A 22,203-nucleotide genomic window follows, 5' to 3' on the forward strand; every position below is an offset into this window, starting at 1 on the left:
TGCCTACACCTCCCTGGCCTGCTCTAGGGGTCTCCCCCAGGGACCCAAGGCTGCTCTGGCTGCTCCTGGCAGGGGACCTCCTGGAGAGCAGGGACCCTAGGTGTGCAGAGAGCTCTCTTCACAGGGCCCATCCAGGGCTGGCTGGAGCCCCCAGATAGGAGGCCGGTGCACAGGTGCAGGGAGCCCAGCCCCCCACAGACAGGCTAGCCAGGCCTGAGCTGGCGCTGGGGGAGCCCTCCCTTGGCTTTGGAGGTCGGGCTGGCCGCATGTGCCCTCCATGTCTCAGGTCCCCTGGGAACACAGGCTCCTGGCCAGGCTGCTGGTCCCAGGTCCTCTCACCTTCCCGGACCGGAAGCCTCCCTTGTGGTTGCCATGACGATGATTTGCCGGGTTGGAGGGCCTTGCACTGACTCAGACTGGCTGCAGCTGGTCTGAGCCAGCTCTAGCAGGGAGGGGCCTGGGAGTGCTGGGTTTGGGATTCATCCCCAGCCTACCCTGATTCTGGTTCCGGGGCGTCCTGATGCACCTGCTCAGGAGACATGAGCAGGTGCCTGAAACCCCCAGGCGCTGCCTGGTCTAGGGAAGCTGTTGGCCCAGTTGGGGTGGGCGCTCCTGGCTTTGACCCATTGGGTGTTAGGGGGCTGGGGCAACGGTCCCATCCACCATGCCTGTCTCCGGCCCAGCCTGGCCCAAAGACTCCCGCACCTCCCAGGAGGCCAGCTTATCCAGCTCTTAGGAAAAGATAGGAACGGGCACAAGAAAACCACGGGCGTGTGCGGCCTCTGCCCTTCCTCCAGGATGCCCTCCACCGAAGCAGGCAGGTTCCCACTCTGTTGTGCGGGCAGGGCCTTTTTTTTGGAAACGCAGTTTCGCTCGTTACCCAGGCTGCAGTGCACTGGCTAGATCTCAGCTCACTGCAACCTCCATCTCCCGGATTCAAGCGATTCTCCTGTTTCAGCCTCCCAAGTAGCTGGGATTACAGGCACCTGCCAGCACACCAGGCTAATTTTGTGCTTGTAGTAGATACAGAGTTTCTCCATGTTCATCAGGCTGGTCTCCAACTGCCGACCTCAGGTAATCTGCCCACCTTGGCCTCCCAAAGTGCTGGGATTTACAGGCGTGAGCCACCACTTCTGGTCTGGCCTGTGCCTTAAGGAGGGACTGAAGCCTCCAGGCCGGGAGGAGTTGCCTCCCACCGCAAGTTCCGCACAGAAGGATGCATGCAGAGGGCCTGTCCTCTCCCCACCGGGCCCCTAACCACGGTGAGCACAGAAGCCCGCCTCTCAGGGAAGAGGCCTCTGACACCCCCACGCTCAGGCTGGCGGGAAGCCTGGCCAAGCCTCTCGGGAAAGAGGCCTCTGACACCCCCACGCTCAGGCTGGCGGGAAGCCTGGCCAAGGGACAGGGCGCCATCCTCCCTGCCATCCAGGCCTCACCGCAGCAGGGGCTGTCCTGCCTGCTGGGCTCTGGCACACCAGTGGCCTTTGTTAGGGGTCTTGGTGGGACCCCGTCTTGGGCCCACCTCTCTAGACCCCTCACAGATGCTGCAGTAGCACGGAGGCCTGAGAGAACTCCAGTGTGGCACCAGGCGGTCACCTCCAGCCGGTTCCACCTGTGCAGTTGCAGTAGCTAGACTCCCAGAGCTGCCGGGGTGGGCTCTGGAGACGGCACTCCAGGAGCCAGCAGCTCAGCATGAGGCCAGACCAGGCCAGGGCCCTCCCACCCGGAGCCCCTCTCTTGCTCAGGCACTTCTACTCCAGGGGCAGTGGGGGCAAGGAACAGGCTCTGGCAGCCTTCAGGCTCCTGCAGCTCCACGGCAGGCAGGGTCCCTGGCTACAGTCCCTGGGCTGACCCCATGAGCTCTCCTTGGCCCTTCCTTTCCCTGCTTGGGTCCTCAGAGGGAAGTGGGGGCGGGGACTTCTGGGAGGCTGTGCCTGCAATTCCTAGGGCTGGCACCAGAGGGTGGTAGCACGGGGCCGTGCACTATGCTCACGAATGTGCAACAGGAGTGGGCGTCTGACGCCACCATGAACTCACCTGCGTGCTTCAGCAGCCGTGGAGCCTGTGTATCCAGAGACTGTTTTTCCCCTGGCCCTGAGCAGAAAAAGCCGCCCTCCCTGCCTGCCAGACCCTTCCCAGCACAAAGTCCCGAGAATGCGAAAAGAACCAGGCTTGAAAAGTGGCTTTTCTCAGCTTTGCACAAGCAGCCCAGTGTTCTGACAGCCTCCCCAGGCTCTGACCCCGTCTTGTGTCCCAACACATCGCAGGGAGGCGTTCCTGCACCTGCACTGCCCCTCACTGTCCCCGGAGCACGCAGCTGTCTGCGCTCTGGTCTGAGGCCAGAGGTGCCCCTTCAGAGTGAGGCCTGAGTTCAGGTGTGGGGAGGGTGAGCGGCCCCCTCTCCTGCCCGCTCTCTTAGTGGGAGGGGACTCATGTAAGGATGGGCTTCCAGCCCCAAGATACAGAAAGGTAAACTGGGTCACTGAAGGGGCCGGAGCTCTGGCTCACTGAGGCCCCCCCTAGCTGCACCCAAGGTGGGCGCTGCTGTTGTCCCCATCTTACAGATGAGGGAAACTGAGGCACAGGCAGTGGAGGGTCACCTTGGGGCTGGGGTGAGCAGGAGGCCAGGACTTTGACCCAAGTCAGCCTGACTTCAGCCTCAGAAAGTGAAGGCATTTGTCACTGAGTGGGACATCACTCAGCCCGTTCATCCAGTGACTTCGCACTGAACGTCTGTGGAGGGGAGAGTCCGAGGGACCATCCTATCCTGGGGAAACCAAGGCCCAGGGCTGTTCTGGGACTCAGCCTGTGACTCTGTGGCCCTGGAAAAGCCCTTTCCCATCTCCGGACTTCAGTCTCCATACCTGTAAGAGTGGAGAGAGGTCGCCAAGGGTGCTCCCACCCCCGACGGACGGCCACGTCGGTCTCAGGGCTGCTGCCCTCTTGGGGCTGAGCAGCGGCCGCCCCTCCCAACTTCCTGTTTACTGCAGCGGCAGAGCCTGTCCATTCACCCAAAGCCAGTGTGATCGCCATGGCAACTGGCCCGTGTTTGTTCCAACAGGTGGGCAGAAGCTGGTGTAAGACTGCAGAGGAGAGGGGGGCGGGGGCGTCAATCCCAGACCTGGGCTCCAGGCCCACCAGCCCTTGGGAGGGACGCTGCTGCAGACGGGTTCAGGGCCCAGCCCCCTCCCCTGCTTCCCCGTGCACCCCCACCCCAGGCAGTCCCTGCATACTCCCTGCCCTCCCGAACCGGCCTGGATGTGCTGGGTCAGGCTGAGGCAGGGCCCGGGGAGGAGCTTCCTGGAGAGCCCACCCGGCGGTCCTGCCCCCCCACTCTGCAGACAGGTGCGGGGAGGCCATGGACGTGAGTGAGTGGGGACCCAGAAGCCAAGCCAGTTGTTGGCAGACTGGCCTCTTCCCTTTGAGGAGCTGTGTTCTGGAAGCCCATCTGGCCTTGGGCTGCCCCTCAGCCCAGCCCAGCCCAGCCCATCCTGGCGGCCGCCGAGTGCACCATTCCTGCCTCTGGGCCTGAGCTGGGGTGGGCTCCAGGCCTGCCTTTCTGCTACTGACGAGGCAGGAGCCCCACCATTAGGGACGTGCCCTTTTGGGTGAAAACTCCAAAGTCTGACCCCCACATCCCCAAAGGGCTGTGAGTGTTCAGCTGTATCCATCCAAGTGCAGGTGGGGATCCAGGGGCCACTGCACCCTCAGGAAGTCCGAGAGCCTTGGGACGCCCAGGGCCGTTCTTAGCCCGGAGTTCTCCAAGTGTGGTCCCTGGACCCGCAGCAGCAGCAGGCGGGAGCTGGGAAGTGCAGGTGCTAGCCGGGCGGGTGCCAGGGCCACACCGGCGATCTCAGCGCCTTGGGAGGCTGGGGAAGGGGGGGGATCCCTTGAGCCCAGGAGTTCGAGACCAGCCTGGGCAACATAGGGAGACCCCTCCCTCGCATCTCCACAAGTAAAAAAAATTAGCCGGCGGGTGATCCCAGCTACAGGGGAGGCTGAAGCGGGAGGATCACTTGAGCCAGAGAGTTCGAGGCTGCAGTGAGCCGAAATGGCGCCTCTGCACTTCAGCCTGGTTGAGAGCTTTTTTTAAGATTCCGTATCAAAAGAGGGAAAAAATGCAGATCGCGGCCCCGCCCAGACTTTGGGAACCAGCGAGTGGGGGCGGGACCCATCAATGCCTTAACAAGCCCTGCGGAAGACCGCGGGCTCGGGGTGGGGAGGGGAGGTGGGGGAGGTTTGAGGACCGTGCGGCAGAGAGAGGGTGGGGAGCGGCCCGAGACGGGCCGGCGGGGTCCAGTTTAGACCCCAGGGGCTCCGGCCGGCTGGGACCCCACAAGCGCCCAGCTGGGCCCTCACCAGAGCCCCAGGGACGATCGCCCCCGGCCGTCCGCTTGGGCAGGGGGCGTCCCGAGTGGATCCCTGCAGAACACACCCCCGTCCCGAGAAGAGAGCGGCGGGGTCCCTGAGCCAGGCCCTTCCAGAAAGGTCTGCGCCGCGGCCGGTGTTGGTGACTCTGGCTTCCGGGGGTCTCCGCGGAGGAGACTCCGCCGACAACCCCTCCCAGCCCCCACGCGCCGCGGGGAGGGCGCGCGCGGCCAGGAGGGGTCCAGAGGCAGCCGAGCCCCGCAGCCACCTGTGGCTTGACTGACAGCCCCGCACCCCGGGGGAGGGGGCTCCGGCAGGGCTAGGGGCGCAGGGACCCCCGCCCCGTCCCGCCAGGCGCAGCGGGCGCGGGGGGCGGGGTCGAACCAGGGGCCGTGGGCGGGGCTAGCGCGATCAGGCCCCGCCCCTCGCCACGGCCCCGCCCCCGACCCGCCTCCCGATGCGGGTCCGCCCCGCAGTTGCTCAGTCGTCGGCGCGCGCGGCTGGGAGCGGTCGCTGTGCCTCGGCGTCCCCGAGCTGGTGCCTGAGCGCGGCGCCCCAGGAACCCCCCTCCCCGCGTCCGGCCCACGGTGAGTGCCGCGGGCTGCAGCCGGTGCCGCTGGGCCGCCGTCGGGGCTCGGCCCCGCGCCCGCACCCGGACGACCGACGGCCGCCGCCCCCTTGGCCCGGGTCGCCCAGGCGGCGCGGGGGTGGCTTCCCAGGCGTGGGGGGCGGTGAGAAGGTCTCGAAGTTTCCCCCTCGGGCCTGGGGAAACTGAAGCCGCGTATCCTCGGAGGGGCGGGCTCTCGGGGGATTTCCCCTCCGAGCGCGCAGGAGCGGGTGCTGGAGCGGGGTCCGCACTGCGGAGGGACGGGGAGGGTATCGGGGCGCCAGCGACGGGCTCCCCCGAACTTGGGCCGCCGAGCGAGGCTTCGACCCCCGCGCCTCCTCCCCAGGGGAGCAGACGGGGCCCCGGCCTCCCAGCACCCCTCCTGGCCGGGCTGCGTCCACCAGCGCCCTCGTCCCTCCCGTTCCCTGCGGGTCCCCGTAGGGCCCTGTAGTCCCCCCAGGATCCCTCCTAGTGCAAGCTCGCCCCTCCTTCAGCTCCACTCCGCAAGGGGCTGTGGGCTCCTGCCTGGGCTGGGGTCTCGGGGGGAGGAGTTTAAAATGACACACCAGTGCCGCTCCCAAACTCCCCCCAGAACACCCACCCCTCCAAAGGGAGAGACCCCCCCATAGAGCTGGGGGTGCGGCTCCCGAGGCGCCTACAGCCCCGGAGTCCCAGAAACGGTGCTGGAGGTGGGACAGGGAGGAGGGCAGTGAGCAGAGGGAGGAGGGAGCGCTGCGCCGACACAGGTGATGGGTAGGAAGGCCCACGGGCTCTGGTCTCTGGCGCCCCTGGTGGGCGTCAGCGGCTGGACCTTGGCAGCCGGTCTCAGGCTTCAGGGAGCCCCAGGCCACTGGCAGCGCTTGTTAGAATGCAGATTCCCAGGGCTCGACTGGAATAAGACCCCAGGAGCAGCGTTTGTAGGGGGCGCCAGGTGACCTGCGCCTGGGCACTGCCTCGCGTGCATTGGCTGTTTGGAAGAGTCAGTGAGATCAGGGAGGATGCCCACGGGAAGCCCCCAGGGCCTGGTGAAGGGGCAGAGGGAGGACGAGCAGGAAAGCCAAAGAGGAGGGAAGACCAGGAGGGCCGCAGAGCACCAGCCTGTGGGCACACATGCTTCCACCCCCCAGGCACACACCCAGGGCGCCATCCGCCAACCCCCTGCCCTAAAGGTGGTAAGAAAGGCTGAAAAGTTTGTTCATGGACGCCCTGAACTAGGGAGGAAGACTGACCCAGCCTCTGCTCTGCTGCCCCCAGGCTCCGCTGTCTCACTGTCCCCCGCCCCGAACTCCCAAATGGCCTGGCAGGAGACAGCTTGGCTTGAGAGTCCCAGGTTCACATCTGGGCTCTGGGACAGCCAGGGAGCATGGTGGAACGGGACGGGTGTGTGTGGCTCAGCCCCAGTGCCCAGAAGGCAGGAGCTCCGTGGCGGTCCTCCCTCTGCTCACTGGACGGATGGGAGTGGGGTCCTGGCCCTGGCATTGGGCATGAGCAGAGTAATGGGTTCATGCTGCCCTGTGCTGCTGTCCCAGGGTGAGAGGCTGGGAAGGAGTCACATCACATCTGGGCCCACAGGAGAGATGGGGGGGTCCTCTGCACCTGGCACACCACTGCCCCTAAGTGCTGAGAGCCACCCAAGCAGCCAGTACGTCCCGTGCTGGTCACAGACAGATGGACGGGGGTGACAGGCGTATGCCCACGACTCACAGCAGCTCTGGATGAAGTCCCTGACCGGGACATGGTCCAAGGCCTCTGCGGCAGGTGGCTCCCAGGGCCCACACAGTTGGGTGCAGCCAGGCTATCTGCTGCCCAGGCAGTCTGGGGTTTCCAGGGGAACCAAAGGGGTTTCTGCTCATCCCGGATGAGCCAAGTCTTCTATACACCTGTGCCAAGATGCCACTATTGCCCCCATCCTAGCAACAGGCTGCAGGAGGGCAGGAGCTGCGGTTAGGGTCAGGACAGCCAGCCTAGCTGGTTGTCCCAGGAGCTTAGCACTGGGGACACCAGAGAGACCTGGACAGCAGTTCCCGGCCCCACTTGCTGGCTCTGGGACCTTAGATGGGCTCCCAGCCCTGTGCCCCCATTTGCCCATCTGAGATGCAGGGAGCAGAGGGCACCCCTCTTGGGCCACTCTGGGGATGAGGAGGTGTGTGGAGAGGAAAATGTGGGGAGGCGCCGAGCCCCCTCTTTCTGCCTGGAACATCGTGTTCTCACAAAGACACCCCCTCCCCATCCCCGCAGCTCAGGCCGCTTAGCTCCTGCGTCACATTTGTCTCCAGGACCGCGAGCCCCCATCGCCCCGTCACACGCACATGCTGTTGGCGGTTGCCCTGGCAACAGCTTCAGCAGTGGTGACTCCGCTGGCTTTGGGGGGCTGTAGGGGGAGCAGCCTCTTCCACCCAGCAAGGGAACGAAAGGGGGGCCTGTTACTCCCAAGCCCCTGGGGACTTCACTACTGGCTGTGGGAGTGACAGCTTCCAGAAGCACTGTACCCAGCCCACCGAGCCCCCCATCTTTGGCGGAGGCTCCCAGGGGAAGGCACTGATAGGTCTGAAGGAGGTGAGGCTCCCTGAAGCATTGCTTCCTGTTCTTAGCTCCAGGGTCTGGCCCCGTGAGAGCCTGCACCCAGGGCTCGGGGACTTGCAGGGACCCTGGAATCAGGATGAGATGTCCAGGAATGGTGTCTGAGCTGGTGTGGGTACAGATTGGGGCTGGTGACCCTGAACCCCCACAGACAGACGCAGCAGGGGCCTGGGAGCTGGCTCAACAAGGTCTGTTTGGAACCCAGTGTGCCTGAGCCCCCGAGCTGCCCACCAGGGGAGCTGGCCTGGGCACACAGGGCAGGGGCGGGCTAACCTGGCTCCTACCGCCAACTGCCTGTGAGATCCTGGGCAAGTGGTGGAACCTGCTGGCTCTTTGTTTCCTCTCCTGTCCCATGAGAGTGACTGCCCCCTGCGAGGGCCAGTGTGCCCAGCCCAGACGGCGCCCTCCTGAGGTGGACGAGAAAGCACTGGCAACGAAGGGGACCCAGAACGTGAGGCCAGGGACTTGGAGACCTGTGAGAATGCTGTGTCCTGGAAATCAGGCCGGCGAGGCTGGGATGGGAGCCCAAGTGGGCAGCTCTCTCCTGGTGGGGCAGAGGCCTGGCTCTGGGACAGTTTTCACAGAGGATGGAGGGGACCTCCCTGGGGCTGCTGTGGGGCCACGCAGGGCAGAGGCAGTGCCTGGGCTTGGTGGTGCAGAGGAAGAGGGTCTCAGGAGCCTGTGATGTGTTAGCCATCATCCTGCCCCCGTTGAAGGGGCTGTGCAGCTTGGTACCACCCGGCCTTCCTCCCTGACACAGGCAGGCTGGGTGGCAGTAGCTCACGCCTGTCATCCCAGCACTTTGGGAGGTTGAGGCGGGCGGATCACCTGAGGTCAGGAGTTCGATACCAGCCTGGCCAACATGGTGAAATCCCGTCTCTACTGAAAATACAAAAAAATTAGCCAGGTGTGGTGGCGGGCACCTGTAATCCCAGCTACTCGGGAGGCTGAGGCAGGAGAATCACTGGAACTTGGGAGGCGGAGGTTGCAGTGAGCCGAGATCTCGCCACTGGACTCCAGCCGGGGCAACAGAGCGAGACTCCGTCTCAACAAAACAAAACAAAACAAAGTGGGTGGAGCCTTCCAGGGGGCTTCCGGGCAGGGGTCTGGCCCAGGCTCCAGGCCTTGGGAGAGGGCAGCTCTGTCCCAGCTGCTGCTTTAAGCAGGAGGCTGCAGGGTGGCTCGGTTGCCCTGGCAACGTGAGGGTAACTGAAGCCGGATGGACTGGAAGGGAGTGGGAGCTGTGGCCCCTACACCTGGCCTTTTCCAGTGGGGCCCGGCTAGATTCATGTTCTCATTTATACCAACTGTGGGGAGGAGGCCCTGCTTTGTGGGGGTACTGCCCCCCACCTTCCCCTATCCACCCCAGGTTTGCTGACCAGCCTCTGGGGTGAGGAGGGGGGCACTGACCCCCACTGTGCTTGGTGAGCGAGGACCCCCAGGCAGCCCCCTCCAGGGCCTCCTGGCCATGAGGGCTACCGGCCCCTGTGCTATCAAGGTGACGAAGTCTCATGGGCCGTTCTCACCGGGATCCTCTGTCAAATAGGATGTCAAACATCTCGCGATATTTTTACCTCCTGTGTAGGATACCGGGGTGCCTGGCATCCGTTTTGGCCCCAGAGTGGGCATGAGGGCTGTGGGAGCCAAGCGCTGCTGCCCAGGTCTTGGTCCTCTCAGTGAAGCCCCAGGAGACAGACACCGCCCGCTGTGCTGTCGGAGCAGGGGTGGGGGGGCGGGGGTGGCAAGCACCTCCCTCTCCAGTGAGATCCCGAAGCCCCCGAATGGCACCGGGTGGGCACCAGCCCCGCCCCTTCCACAGCATCCGCTGTCTCCTCCCCAAAGCTGCCCTGCAGGGGATGGGGGTGCTTAGCAGGTCACCCAGCGGGTGTGGGGACAGTGCCCAGCGCTTTCCAGGCTGTGGGTGAGCTTCCGGGCCTGGGCCTCTGCCAGCCTCTTCCGTCCTGCCCCCAGGCCTGCTGTGGCCTCTGTGGTGCTCGGAGGATCAAGTGGATGAGCTGAGGCTGTGGGCCGTGTTCTCTGCCATAGGCCGCCCGCTCACCCACCCACCCGCCATGTCGACCTTGCTGGACATCAAGAGCAGCGTGCTCAGGCAGGTGCAGGCGTGCCCGTCCTTCCGCCGCAGGGCTGAGCAGGACCCAGGGAGTGCCAGCGCCAACCCGCAGGAGCCGGCCACGGGGGCCTGGTGGGTGCCCAGGGGCCCAGCCCCACATGGTCACGTGGTCGTTTCCTGCCACACTTCACACACTGCTGCCCCGGCCCCAGCCCCGCTGGGCGGGAAGGAGGGTCTTCGCTCAGCCATGCCACACTGTGGACGTCACACGGCCCCACCTGCCCCTGGAGTCGAGGGTCTCAAGCAGGGGCTGTTGTGCTGAGAGCTGCCTGCTGACCTAGCCCTTCTTCCAGGAAACCTGGGGATGGCGTGGAGTTCTTTGCCCAGATGCGCCTCATGCTGAAGAAGGGGGAAGGCAGACAGGGCCTGCCATGCCCCGAGGTGAGGGTGGCGTCCCTGGGGCCCCGCACCACGGCCCAGCACTCGGCTCCCCCTCCTCTTTCCCCCTCCCCCCCGCCCTTGCTCCCACGTCCTCGGGCACCGCCTGTCCTCCCAGCTGCAGGCCTGGAGCCCTCCCCGCCCTCAGGAATGTCACCCCGGCCCCACACACAGGCCCCCCTGCGCAGTGGCTCGCCACCACCCCCGGAGCCCGTGGACCCCAGCCGTGGCCTGAGAGCCCTGACCCCGGAGGAGGTAAAGGTGGGGTCCCAACCAGGCTGGGTCTGCAGCGGCCACTCCCTCAGCCATCGATAGGCACTTTCTGTGTGTGTGTAGGGTCTGGTGACAGCGGAGAGCCGGGGTGGGTCGGTGAATGAGGAGCGGAGGGGCTCCTTGTGCAAGGTGGCGGAGGAGGGGCTGCTGAGGGCTGGAAGCCTGGGACACAGCCCTGTGGCCGCCGTCCCCCCACCCGCAGGTGGAGATGCTGTACGAGGAGGCCCTGTACACGGTGCTCTACCGCGCGGGGACCATGGGCCCCGACCAGGTGGACGATGAGGAGGCCCTGCTCAGCTACCTCCAGCAGGTCAGCCCACCCAACCCCGACCCCGACCTTGACCCCTTCCCCACCCGCTGACACCATCATCACCCCAAACAGCATGCAGGATCTCCCCCATCCCTGCTCTACACAGAGAGACAGCTGCACATGTACACAGACACACACGCACAGACGCGCACACACAGGCCACACACATGGGCACACAGATACACAGACACTCGCGCATACGCAGACACACACACAGACACGCACACACAGACATACGTGCACACAGGCTGACACACCCTGAAGGACACGCTCAGCCCCCTCCCAGTCGCATGTGCTCTGAATTCCCTCGTCGCTCCCCCTGATCTCCCCGTTCCCGCGCGTGCCCTCATGTGTCCCTCATTATGCCCACAACCTCTGGGCACGCTTGGGCCTCTTGGCACAGACCCTCCGCCGCTCCCTCCCAGGCTTCCCCGACCCCTGCACCCTGAGGATTGAGGTCGGGTGTTTGTGACTGGGGCTGAACCCGAGGTCCCAGGACAGTGGCCAGCCTCACTTCAGGCATTGCCTGGGCCTACCAACCCACCCGTGCTTCACAGGTGTTTGGCACCAGCCCTGAGGAGCATGCCGAGGCCATCGAGCGAGTGAGGAAGGCCAAGGTGAGGCTGCCGCTGCCTGGGCAGGCGCTGGCCTGCACGTGCCTGCGTGGTGGAGCATGGGGCAAGGCCCTGTCACCCCGCCGCTAAGCAGGGTGTCTGGGGGGCAGCTCAGCCCACCAGGCCTACCATACCCCTCTGTCCACAGGCCCCCACATACGCCCTGAAAGTCTCTGTCATGCGTGCCAAGAACCTTCTGGCCAAGGACCCTAATGGTGAGTGGGGCCCCAGCAGACCCTGGCTGCAGAGCCACCTGCCGTGCCCAGGCTTCACCAACCCGTACTGCACGCTCGGCTGTGGAGGGCAGAGGGTGTGGGGGCGGGACTGAGCCACCCTCCGTGCCCAGGCTTCAGCGACCCGTACTGCATGCTGGGCATCCTGCCTGCCTCGGGCACCTCGAGGGAGCCCGGTACGCAGAAGGAGCAGCGATTCAGCTTCCGGAAGGGTGGCAAGCGCAGCGGCCCCCTGCCCGCCAAGTGCATCCAGGTCACCGAGGTGAAGAGCAGCACCCTGAACCCTGTCTGGAAGGAGCACTTCCTCTTGTGAGGCCCTCCCCCATCTGGGTGCAGGAGGGGGGCTCTGCCTGGGGTCCAGAGCTGGGCTGTGCCTGGAAGGCGGTGGCTTGCAGTGGTTCCCAGTCTCCGTGGGGCCGTGTGCCACCGGGGCCAGGCATGTGGCTGGCGAGAGTGGCGGGATCGGGATTTGGACCTGAGCAGCCTGTCTGGAGAGCTGGAGCGTGTGGCGTGCTCCCTGACCCCGGCCTGGGCAGAGCCTCGCTGGGGACCCTCATGGGCATCTCTCTGTTCTCCTTGTAGCGAGATTGAGGACGTGAATATGGACCAGCTGCACCTGGACATCTGGTACAGGCCCCTGTGCCTGCAGGGCAGGGTGGGAAGGGGAATCGGCACCTCTTGGGAGGGAGCAGGATGGACTCAGGGCCGGGCTGGGGGCTCCAGACAAGCCAGGTCCTCCCCTCTCCCCGCCAGGGATCATGACGACGACGTGTCCCTGGTAGAAGCATGCAGGAAGCTGAATGAAGTGATCGGCCTGAAGGGCGTGAGCAGGTATGGCTGGGGGACCTTTCTGCCCCCTCACCTGTGTCCGTAGCTCGGTCGTGGGGCCTGGCAGGCGGTGGCTCCTCAGGATCCATCAGCCTGATGCCTGCCACCTGCCCCGGCCAGGTACTTCAAACAGATCGTCAAGTCAGCCCGTGCAAACGGGACAGCGGGGCCCACTGAGGACCACGCCGATGACTTCCTGGGGTGCCTCAACATACCTGTCCGGGTGAGTGGGGGTGGGGTGGGGCTGGTGACACTTAGGGGAGCACCTGGGGGGTGTTCCAGCCTTCAAGGGATGGCTCACTGGAGGAGCTCCTGCTTTTGGGCCTCCTGAGGGCTCACCACTGCCTGTCACCCACATTCCCGGGAGAAGGGAAGCCTAGGCAGAGTGTTCTCTCCAGGGTCTCACAGAGTCAGTGTGGAGGGAGAAGGGGAGGGGTCTGGTGGGCCTGAACCCCCATGCCACCTCCAGGAGGTACCCGTGGCTGGCGTCGACCGCTGGTTCAAGCTGGAGCCACGCTCCAGTGCCTCGCGTGTGCAGGGAGACTGCCACCTGGTTCTCAAGCTGATCACCACGCAGGTGGGGAAAGTGGGCGTCCCCGGCCTTCACCCCCGCCCTTGTGGCTGGGGCGGAGCTGGTGACTGGGTGGGCTCTGCGTTGCAGAGGGACACGGCCATGAGCCAGCGCGGGCGATCGGGCTTCCTGTCCTACCTGCTGCTGCTCAGCCATCTGCTGCGGTGCGAGCACCCGGCGGAGGAGGTAGCAGGTGCTCCTGTAATTGGGATAGCCCAGCAGAGGGCCTGAGGAGGGGATGGGGGGGCTGTTCCGCCTCCACCCACGCCAGGCCTCCTCCCCCAGCCCAACTCCAGCAGCTGGCGCGGAGAGCTCAGCACCCCAGCCGCCACTATCCTCTGCCTGCACGGAGCCCAGAGCAACCTGTCACCCTTGCAGCTGGCCGTGTTGTGAGTGGGTGGAACTACGAGTGGGCGGGGCGTGTATGGGTGGGGCACCGGGAGCCGTGCGGTGAGTGGATGTGGCTACTGGGAGGGTGGAGCACGGAAAGGGGCGGTGCTATGAGTAGGGGAGGCAGCACTGATTGGGTGATCATGGAAAGGGGCGGCATTATGAGTAGGTGAAGCAGCGTTGATTGGGGGACAGGGAAAGGGGCGGTGCTATGAGTAGAGGAGGCAGCACTGATTGGGTGAGCCTGGAAAGGGGTGGCACTATGAGTAGGTGAAGCAGTGAAAGGGGCGGTGCTACGAGTAGGTGGGGCAGCGAAAGGGTGGTGCTAAAGCAGCGCTGATTGGGGGACAGGGAAAGGGGCGGTGCTACGAGCAGGTACGGCAGCGCTGATTGGGTGGGGAAGGGAAAGGGGTGGTGCTGTGGGCGGGGCGGGGTGGGGTTCTTTGAGTGGGGGCCGGATACTCCCTGACCATGGGCTGGGTCCCACAGGTACTGGCAGGTCAGCAGCCGCCACCATCAGACCCGCACGCTGGATTACAGCTACCTGCTGGGGCTGCTGGAGGACATGCAGGCGCACTGGGAGGAGGCAGCCTCGCTGCCCCAGGAGCAGGTGGGCGTAGCCGGGGCCCTCCTGCCAGCCACGGGGAAGGGAGTGCTGGGGGCCGGGCCGTTCAGTGCGGGGCGGTGAGGGGCAGAGTGCTGCCCCCGTGGGTTAAAGACATATGGACAAACCACGTGACGTGGGCGAGAGTCAGGCTCCACAGAAAGGAGACAGGAGACTCGTGAGAGTCACTTCAGGGGGCGACTAGAACTTAGGACAGGGCTGGGGAAAACCGCCAAGCTGGCGCCCATTTGAGCAACAGGAGGGAGCAACCCTCGCAGGACCGGCATGGGAACAGCAGGTGCACAGACCCTGCGTGAGCTGCCTGGGTGGAAGTTGAGGCTGGGACAGGCCGGCTGGGCCTGCGGAGGGTGCTTCTCCGGGCAGAGCTGGGCTGGCCACGCCTCGGGGAGGATGCTGCGGGCGGGGCAAGGAGGGCGTTTCTTCTCATCCGTGACCGGTCGGAGCTGCTGGCACTGAAGGGCCCTGTCCCCACAGGAGGAGAGCCTGGCTGACAGCTTTTCCGCCTTCTCCGAGTTCGGGCTGCAGCTGCTGCGCCAGCTCCGAGACTACTTCCCCGCCACCAACAGCACCGCCGTCTACCGCCTGGAGCTGCTGCTGAAGTGGGTGCAGCGCCGCGTGTCAGTGTGGGTGGGGGTGGCTGGCAGGACAGGCCCCACATCAGCGCGCTGCCCCCACCCAGGTGTCTGGGCAAGCTGCAGTTCTTCCAACCCTCCTTTGAGATCTGCCCCTTTGAGACAGAGCTGAACATGGATGTTGCTGCAGCCCTGAAGGTGTGTTCCAACGCCCAGTGGGGGCCGGCCGCTAGCCCCCCCGCCTTCCCATCCCCTGCACCTCCACACCACCATCTCTAGCCCCACCGCTTCCTCTTTCCTGCAACACACCATGCTGTCTTGGTGGTGTCTGTTGCAGAGAGGCAACCGTGAGTGGTACGACAGGATCCTCAATGCCAAGAGTCCCCGAGAGCAGGTACGGGTGTGGGAGACCCCGCCCTGAGGGGCATGGGCAGCTGAGAAGTGGGTACGAGCCAGGCTTCCTTGCAGCCAGCGTCACAACGCCTGCCTGGGCTGGTTGCACTGGCCGACGCCGTCTACGACGACCTTCAGTCCTGCTACAGCGTCTACGCCAGCCTCTTCCACAGGTGGGCCCGGCAGTTCAGTGCTGTCCTTGGGCTGGGTTTGGGGCCGGCAGAGCCTGCAGGTGGAACACAGGTGGCTGAGGTGTGTCCCTTGCCCGGCAGCATCCTCAATGTGGACTTCTTCACCCTGACTTTCCGGCAGCTGGAGCGTCTGGTGAGGAGGGTCCCTGACACCCCCAATCCCCAACCCCGGGTGTCTGCCAGGCATGGGGAAGCGGGCAGAGGCCCTTGGCTGGGAGGGACCATTCCTTGCTGCTGGTGGCCTAATTCTGATGTCCTGGACAGGTGGCTGAGGAGGCATGGGTGCTGACGGAGGAGCTGAGCCCCAAAATGACGCTGGAGGTGGCCTCGGGGCTCTTTGAGCTCTACCTGACTCTGGCTGACCTCCAGCGCTTCTGGGATAGCATCCCTGGTCGGTGGGTGCCCGGGCCCTATCTCCTGCAGATGGACTTTGGGGCCAGAGCCCCAGGCCCTGTGAGGGGGGCTCTCCTGGGTTCCCCCTGGGGCTGTGAGCCTGGAACGTGCTCACAGATGATACGTGTAAGTTGGGGTCAAGCCCTGACCGGCCTCCCTACACAGGGACAGCCGTTCTCTGGCCCTGGCTGGCATCCACACCCCATTCCTGCCCGCCGTGAAGCTGTGGCTGCAAGTGCTGCGGGACCAGGCCAAGTGCAGGCTTCAGGGGGCTGTGGACGTGGATACAGTGAGTGATGCCCTGGCCTGAGGACACTGGGGTGGGTCCGGGCCCCCAGCAACCCCAGCTTCCTCCTGCCTCCCCAGCTGGAGCCCGTGGACCGCTCCTCCAGGCACAGCAGCTCCGCAGCCACTGCTGGTCTCTGCCTCAGCCACATCCAGGAACTGTGGGTGCGCCTGGCATGGCCTGACTCTGCCCAGGCTCAGGGGCTGGGCACCCAGCTTGGCCAGGTATGTGGGTGGGCCCTGGGGGCAAGGGGAGCCGGTGCTGGGGAGATGGGGCAGGGGAGGGCTCCAAGGCTCCCCACTGCTGTCCCCTCCCCAGGACATGTGTGAAGCCACCGTCTTCTACACGGAGCTGCTTCGGAAGAAGGTGGACACTCAGCCCGGGGTGGCTGGCGAAGCAGTGAGTGAGGCGGTGAGTGGCCAGCTGGGGAGAGAGCAGGAGGCGGGGGGCCACCACCAGGCCCTGGACCCATCTCCCCACACTTCCCGCAGCTCTGTGTGGTCCTCAACAATGTGGAGCTTGTGCGAAAGGCTGCTGGGCAGGCCCTGAAGGGCCTGGCGTGGCCAGAGGGGCCCACGGGGCCTGAGGGGGTGCTGCCCCGTCCCCTGCTCAGCTGCACACAGGCCTTGGATGACGACCTGCAGCGGGAGGCCCGCACGGTGACAGCGCACCTCACCTCTAAGGTGGGTAGGGCCTGGAGACTGGGTGTGGGGGCTGTCTTGGTGCCCCCCAGTGCTGAGCGCTGCTCGTGCCCTCAGATGGTGGGTGACATCCGGAAGTACGTCCAGCACATCAGCCTCTCGCCTGACTCCATCCAGAACGATGAGGTGAGCGCCAGGGCGAGGGGCTGTGGAGGACAGTGTGTGCTGGGGGCAGGGCAGAGGTGCACGGTCTGCCTGACCTGACGACCCCTGCCCGCAGGCTGTGGCCCCGCTCATGAAGTACCTGGATGAGAAGCTGGCCCTGCTGAATGCCTCACTGGTGAAGGGGAACCTGAACAGGTGCAGGCGGCTGGGCTGTGGTCACTGATGCCACTTGCAGGGTGCCTGAGGCCCTGTGGGAGCTCCTCCTGCAGGCCATTCTGAAGGTGGGGTGGGCGGGGCAGGTGGGGCCGGCCCATGGTCACCGATGCCACCCTGCAGGGTGCTGGAAGCCCTCTGGGAGCTCCTCCTGCAGGCCATTCTGCAGGCGCTGGGTGCAAACCACGACGTCTCTGCTGACTTCTACAGTCGATTCCACTTCACGCTGGAGGTAGAGCCCTGTGAAGGAGCCCTCCATGCCAGCCCGAGCCTCAGGGCTGCTCTGACCCCTCCCTTTGTCCCCACTGGCCCACCCAGCCTCCTCTGCCTGGAGAGCAGCTAATCCAGGCCTGTCCGCTGCACTCCTCCCACTAATGCCGAGGTGTGGCCTTGGGTGATGGCCTTTTCCCAGGCTTCCTGGGAGCTTTCGATGACCCCCAGGTGTGAAAGGATTCTGTCCTGGGCCGCTGAGTCCCCGGTGCTGCCTGGGGCCCTTTGTGCTGGGGGTCTCCATCTGTCCCCAGCACAAAGCAGGCTCCGACACCTCCACCTTCTTTCCCTGCCCCAGGCCCTGGTCAATTTCTTCCACGCAGAGGGCCAGGGTTTGCCCCTGGAGAGCCTGAGGGATGGAAGCTACAAGGTAAGGCGGAAGCCTCTGTGGGGTGCGGTTCAGGGGTATAGAGGGGACCGAGTTCAAACGGCGCCCCACATGGGCTGTGTCCTTGAGCATAAGGTGGCCTCGCTGGGTGTCCACGGGGAGTCAGGTCGCTGAGTGCCAGTGCTGACCACCACCACCACCCAGGGGCCCCTCCTGACGTGCTTCCCCCCACAGAGGCTGGAGGAGGAGCTGCGGCTTCACAAATGCTCCACCCGTGAGTGCATCGAGCAGTTCTACCTGGACAAACTCAAACAGGTAGGGACGCCGGGACGGGGCACTGCCTCCGAGGCTCCCACAGCCCCACCACGCTCACCCGCCTTTCCACAGAGGACCCTGGAGCAGAACCGGTTCGGACGCCTGAGCGTCCGCTGCCACTATGAGGCGGCAGAGCAGCGGCTGGCCGTGGAGGTGCTGCACGCCGCCGACCTGCTCCCACTGGACGCCAACGGTGAGGTGCAGTGGGGGCGGGTGGGGGCGGGACCGGGCCGGCCAGCTCACCACTATGCTCCTGCAGGCCTGAGTGACCCCTTTGTGATAGTGGAGCTGGGCCCGCCGCATCTCTTCCCACTGGTCCGCAGCCAGAGGACCCAGGTGAAGACCCGGACGCTGCACCCCGTATACGACGAGCTCTTCTACTTGTGAGTGTCCCAAGCCCCAGCCCCAGCCCCAGCCCCCAGGCTGCTGGAGCGAGGCTCCCCTGACTGGCCTGTCCACAGCTCCGTGCCTGCAGAGGCGTGCCGCCGCCGCGGGGCCTGCGTGCTCTTCACCGTCATGGACCACGACTGGCTGTCCACCAACGACTTCGCCGGGGAGGCAGCCCTCGGCCTCAGCGGCGTCAGCGGGGTCGCCCGGCCCCAGGTGGGCGGGGGTGCGAGGGCCGGGCAGCCTGTCACCCTGCACCTGTGCCGACCCAGAGCCCAGGGTAAGTGAGGGTGCAGGCGGGGGCGGGGCAGCAGGCAGCAGACCTGACCCTGGATCCCACACACCTGCCCGCACCTGCCTGCAGTGAGGTCTGCGCTGAGAATGCTGGAAGGCCGCGCCAGCAAGGAGGCCCAGGAGTTCGTGAAGAAGCTCAAGGAGCTGGAGAAGTGCATGGAGGCAGACCCCTGAGCCCGCAGCCCCGCCCCCCATGCAGACCCCTGAGTCCGCGGCCTCGCCCCCCATGCAGACCCCTGAGCCCACGGCCTCGCCCCACCCTGAGTTCCCTGAGGCATCCTCTGCTCGCCGTGGCCAGCTCTGTGCAGCCAGGGCCCATGCTGCCCCTCGTGTGCTGTGAGACGTATGTTGTGCTGGCCCCATGGCTCCCGTGGCCCTGGCTATGTGATGTGCATCTCGTGGCTAGTCCTGGGCTCCTACTGCCCTGCCGTGTCCGTCTGCTGTGTGCTGTGAACTCTTGCACCCAACCCCACATCTGGGTGGCCAACTTGGCAGGACCTGGCCAGCAGCTACCCAGGAGACAGTGCAGGCCAGAGTGGGCCTGGCCACCAGGTCGGCTTCCCTGCCCTTGTGCTCCGGGGCCCTGGGTGCGCATGGGCAGCTGTTCGCCAGGGACTCAGTGAGTGGCCGTGCTCGCTGGGAAACAGCAGGCAGTGTGCACAGGCACTTTTGATAGTCATGGCTGAGGAGTAAACAGGGTGCCACTGGCACCACTGGGTGGAGGGTCCAGAGCCTCCACTCACAGGGGATGTGGGGAGCAGGTGAGCCCAGAAGTGTATGGGACTCCAGTCCCCACTGGGCTCTCAGGCCCGGGAGAGGTTCCATGGGGTCACTCTGCAGCTGGTGGTCAGTGTGAACGGCTCCGTGCCAACTGGCCAGCCGTCCTTCACACACACGTCCGTGGCCACCAGGGACCTGCTCCACAGCCCTTCCAGGCAGGGCCAAGAGTTGGCCCCAATCCTTCCTCAGGCCCAGTGGGAAAAACAGAGACTCACTCGGGGCTCCTTGGCCTGCAACTTCATTGCGAGAGCACTAAGGTGGGACGCGGAGTACGGCTGTGCTGGAAGCGCGGGGAGGACCCGGATGGCTCAGTCCCACCGGCGGCCACAGAGCCGAGACTGCCAGGCCCACCTGTGTCCCCCATGTCTCTAGATTTTCTCATCACCCGGCCTCAAAAATATATGTCTGTAACCTTCAGTCTCTCTGCCGCTTCTTGATTCCGTTCCAAACCTCGGCCGGGGGCCTGGCCTCAGCCCCCTGTCCCTGAGTCTGTTCCTCTTCAGAGCTGCTGCTGCTGGTTCCTCCATCCTCGGCGCCAGGCCCTGGGTCCTCAGACGCATCACTATCATCAGTGTCCGAGGGCAGCCTGGGAGGGGAGGGGAGCACGTTCCCGAATGACGTCCCCCCTGGCTACCAGAGACAACCTCATCCGCAAAAAGCTCCGAGCCGAGGACACATTCCTTTTTTGTTTTGTTTTGAGACAGAGTCTTTGCTCTGTCACCCAGGCTGGCACAACCTCCACCTCCTGGGTTCAAACGATTCTTTTGTCTCAGCTTACTGAGTAGCTGGGACTACAGGCACGAGCCACCATGCCCAGCTAATTTTTCTATTTTTAGTAGAGACAGGGTTTCACTATGTTGGCCAGGCTGGTCTTTAACTCCTGACCTCGTGATCTGTGCACCTCATCCTCCCAAAGTGCTGGGATGACAGGCGTGAGCCAGCACGCTCGGCTGACAGAGTCCTCTCACTCCCTGTGCTCTCCAGACCCAAGCCCTGCAGTGGGACGTCTGCTCAGGTTTTCTAGTCGGAAGACCCCACCCCCACGCAGCAGGATAGCTCAGGCTGGAGGTAGAGGAGAGCGCTGGGTCTGAGTGATCATGAAATGAAGAAAGCCAAGGACCTACCGGGTGCTGGCCACAGGCCTGTTGGGGTTTCCATACTCTCTCCCTGAATCCACATCAAAGGGATCTGAACGAGAGAGGCAAGTGGCCTCTAAGCTCAGGGCAGGACCAGGCCTCCCACCATCCAGGCTTCAGAGGGCTCGCTCCCCGCCCCGCCAGGCCTCACCGATCTCCTCCTCCTGGGGGTTTTCCTTGGCGCTGGCCAGGAACTCCTGCTCTGCCTGCAACACCTCCTCCGGGCCACCGCAGGCCGCATACTTCTCCAAAAGCTGGCGGTTCAGATCCAAGAAACCCTTGCCCCATTTAAACTTCTGCAGCAAAATGACAGCGAGGTCCGGAAAGCCTGATGGTGTGGGACACAGGAAATCCAAGGAAGTCACCCGTCCCCTGGAGTGTGTCCCCATCACCCTGCTGCTGGATGGCGGCGCTGTCCCAGGAACTGCAGGGTCCCCACCAAACACAAGTGCCCAGTCCTCAGAGCCGGCACTGCCCCCAGTCCACACCTCTGCAGCCGACCCCATCCCCCTCCTTTGCTGTGAGACCCAAGCATTCGCACCAAGACTGCCCCACGAGTTATCTGGGCCTCTTTAGATCAGCAATCCCGTAAGCAGGACGTGGAGGATGACGACTCTCAGGGCACTGCTTCCATGATCATGAATGGTGCCCCACACACCAGCCCTTGTAAAGCAGCCATCCCATTCTTCCCTACGGAAACCCCACAGGCTGAAAAGTGAGTGACAGTGGGACCGAAACCCTGGTCTGTCTGAACAGCTTCCCCGCCTGTCCCTTACGCTCCTCCTGGGGTCTGCCAGTACTATGCACGGTGCCAGGACCACAGCAGGAACACCAGGCTGCCAGACAGGGCTGCTGTGGGGCCTCCAGACTCACCTACAATGCAGAAGGTGGCAGCAAAAGCTTCCAAGCAGGAAAGTTTGCAGGGCCGGCCATAGTTCACAGGGTTGGCGGCCACCAGGTAGGGCAGCAGGCGCAAATGGCTCCCTCGCATCTTCCCAAACGGCGTTTCGTCCAGTCTGGCCCAGGAGCAGTCGATGACGGCGACCCCAGACTGTGCCACCAGCTGTCTGCCAGGGACAGCACGGGGTAAGTTCAGGAGCTGGCACTGCCCAAGGTGAAGTATGTCCCTGGAAAATGGCCTCACTAGCGATTCAGGGACAACATTCCTCTATCTCCAGACACCCTCAAAGGGACTTCACGAGCAAGCTTTTGAGGCAGCTGCTTGGGGTACCTAGACAATGCGTTTATTCACTCAACAAACGTCTCTTATCCCAAAACCTTCTACATCTTAGGCTCTGGGCTATGGAACGGAGGCAAACTGGACAGACGGTGCCAGCCCACGTGGATGCGGCTGTGGGCGTGTGTATGACACTCAAGTCCCAGTACACGAGCCCCGAAGGGAACCGCGCGCTGGACAGTAAGACGAGCTAGGGCAGGACCCTGCGCCTACCTGTCTGCGGGGGACACGTACTGCTTGCCCACGGGGCTGAGCACCAGGCCGCCGAACCTCTGGCCCAGGCGCAGGCAGCGCACCAGCCCCAGGCGGGCCAGCTTGCGGCCGGTGCAGCGCCGGGGGTCGCAGTGGCCCAGCTCCCACATGGCCAACGCGCAGGGCAGCGTCGCCGGGCCCGGGTCGCCCTCGCCTTCGGCCGCCTCTGGCTCCACGGACGCTGCACGAGAGAGAGAGGGGTACTCGGTCTCAGCGCGGGACCCCCGACCCGCTCTCCCCATCACGCCTCGCTCACCTCGCAGCGCGGCGCCGACCTCCTCGGCGAAGGCCTCCAGGGAACGGCTCGGGAGGCGCCGAGCGCGGCCGCCTTCCGCCCCGGGCCCGCGCGCTGCCCTCTTGCGGCCCATGGCGCCGATCTGGGGTACCGGAGACCCTCGCGGCCACGCCCCTCAGCCTCCCGAAGGGCCGTGCGGCTGCCTGC

The 22,203-nt window shown here is 64.9% G+C and overlaps 2 protein-coding genes across 3 annotated transcripts; one reads left to right on the forward strand and one right to left on the reverse strand.

The window, feature by feature from the left end:
- Window positions 1-8,396: 8,396 nt before the first annotated feature.
- On the forward strand, window positions 8,397-19,553 carry BAIAP3 (BAI1 associated protein 3). Of its 2 annotated transcripts, XM_012441844.3 has the most exons (33): window positions 8,398-9,758; window positions 9,980-10,067; window positions 10,239-10,319; window positions 10,540-10,647; window positions 11,205-11,264; window positions 11,410-11,476; window positions 11,608-11,803; window positions 12,077-12,121; window positions 12,248-12,325; window positions 12,443-12,545; window positions 12,792-12,899; window positions 12,984-13,079; window positions 13,179-13,282; window positions 13,773-13,893; window positions 14,383-14,507; window positions 14,588-14,678; window positions 14,818-14,874; window positions 14,949-15,046; window positions 15,146-15,197; window positions 15,329-15,459; window positions 15,623-15,746; window positions 15,824-15,967; window positions 16,062-16,154; window positions 16,235-16,426; window positions 16,502-16,570; window positions 16,665-16,744; window positions 16,886-16,994; window positions 17,331-17,402; window positions 17,595-17,675; window positions 17,748-17,868; window positions 17,935-18,058; window positions 18,137-18,342; window positions 18,427-19,553. In XM_012441844.3, exons 1-33 carry the CDS (start codon window positions 9,628-9,630, stop codon window positions 18,528-18,530), a joined length of 3,459 nt encoding a protein of 1,152 aa, XP_012297267.1. In that variant the 5' UTR covers window positions 8,398-9,627; the 3' UTR covers window positions 18,531-19,553. The 2 variants fall into 2 exon arrangements, with proteins under 2 accessions (XP_012297270.1, XP_012297267.1); XM_012441847.3 differs by lacking the exon at window positions 12,792-12,899 and having other exon boundaries at window positions 8,397-9,758.
- TSR3 (TSR3 ribosome maturation factor) lies at window positions 19,359-22,197 on the reverse strand. The gene is made up of 6 exons (XM_012441848.3): window positions 22,018-22,197; window positions 21,723-21,942; window positions 21,146-21,339; window positions 20,424-20,600; window positions 20,261-20,324; window positions 19,359-19,722 (listed from the first exon to the last, which is right to left on the reverse strand). The coding sequence occupies exons 1-6, from the start codon at window positions 22,127-22,129 to the stop codon at window positions 19,551-19,553; spliced, it is 939 nt and encodes a 312-aa protein (XP_012297271.2). The 5' UTR covers window positions 22,130-22,197; the 3' UTR covers window positions 19,359-19,550.
- Window positions 22,198-22,203: the final 6 nt, after the last annotated feature.

This window comes from Aotus nancymaae, unplaced genomic scaffold (genome assembly GCF_030222135.1).
Source record: "Aotus nancymaae isolate 86718 unplaced genomic scaffold, 86718_ANA_hifiasm-v0.15.2.pri h1tg000049l, whole genome shotgun sequence".
In the NCBI taxonomy this organism is placed as follows: Eukaryota; Metazoa; Chordata; class Mammalia; order Primates; family Aotidae; genus Aotus; species Aotus nancymaae.

What these genes read in the sequence shown, in the direction of transcription:
- BAIAP3 (XM_012441844.3), top strand. Translation starts at nt 9,628, where the DNA reads ATGTCGACCTTGCTGGACATCAAGAGCAGCGTGCTCAGGCAGGTGCAG. An exon ending in GAGCCGGCCACGGGGGCCTG is followed by an intron (nt 9,759 to 9,979) that starts GTGGGTGCCCAG and finishes CCCTTCTTCCAG; the next exon opens with GAAACCTGGGGATGGCGTGG. An exon ending in CAGCGCACCTCACCTCTAAG is followed by an intron (nt 16,427 to 16,501) that starts GTGGGTAGGGCC and finishes TCGTGCCCTCAG; the next exon opens with ATGGTGGGTGACATCCGGAA.
- TSR3 (XM_012441848.3), bottom strand. Translation starts at nt 22,129, where the DNA reads ATGGGCCGCAAGAGGGCAGCGCGCGGGCCCGGGGCGGAAGGCGGCCGC. An exon ending in GGTCGGCGCCGCGCTGCGAG is followed by an intron (nt 21,943 to 22,017) that starts GTGAGCGAGGCG and finishes TCTCTCGTGCAG; the next exon opens with CGTCCGTGGAGCCAGAGGCG. An exon ending in TGCCACCTTCTGCATTGTAG is followed by an intron (nt 20,601 to 21,145) that starts GTGAGTCTGGAG and finishes CCACACCATCAG; the next exon opens with GCTTTCCGGACCTCGCTGTC.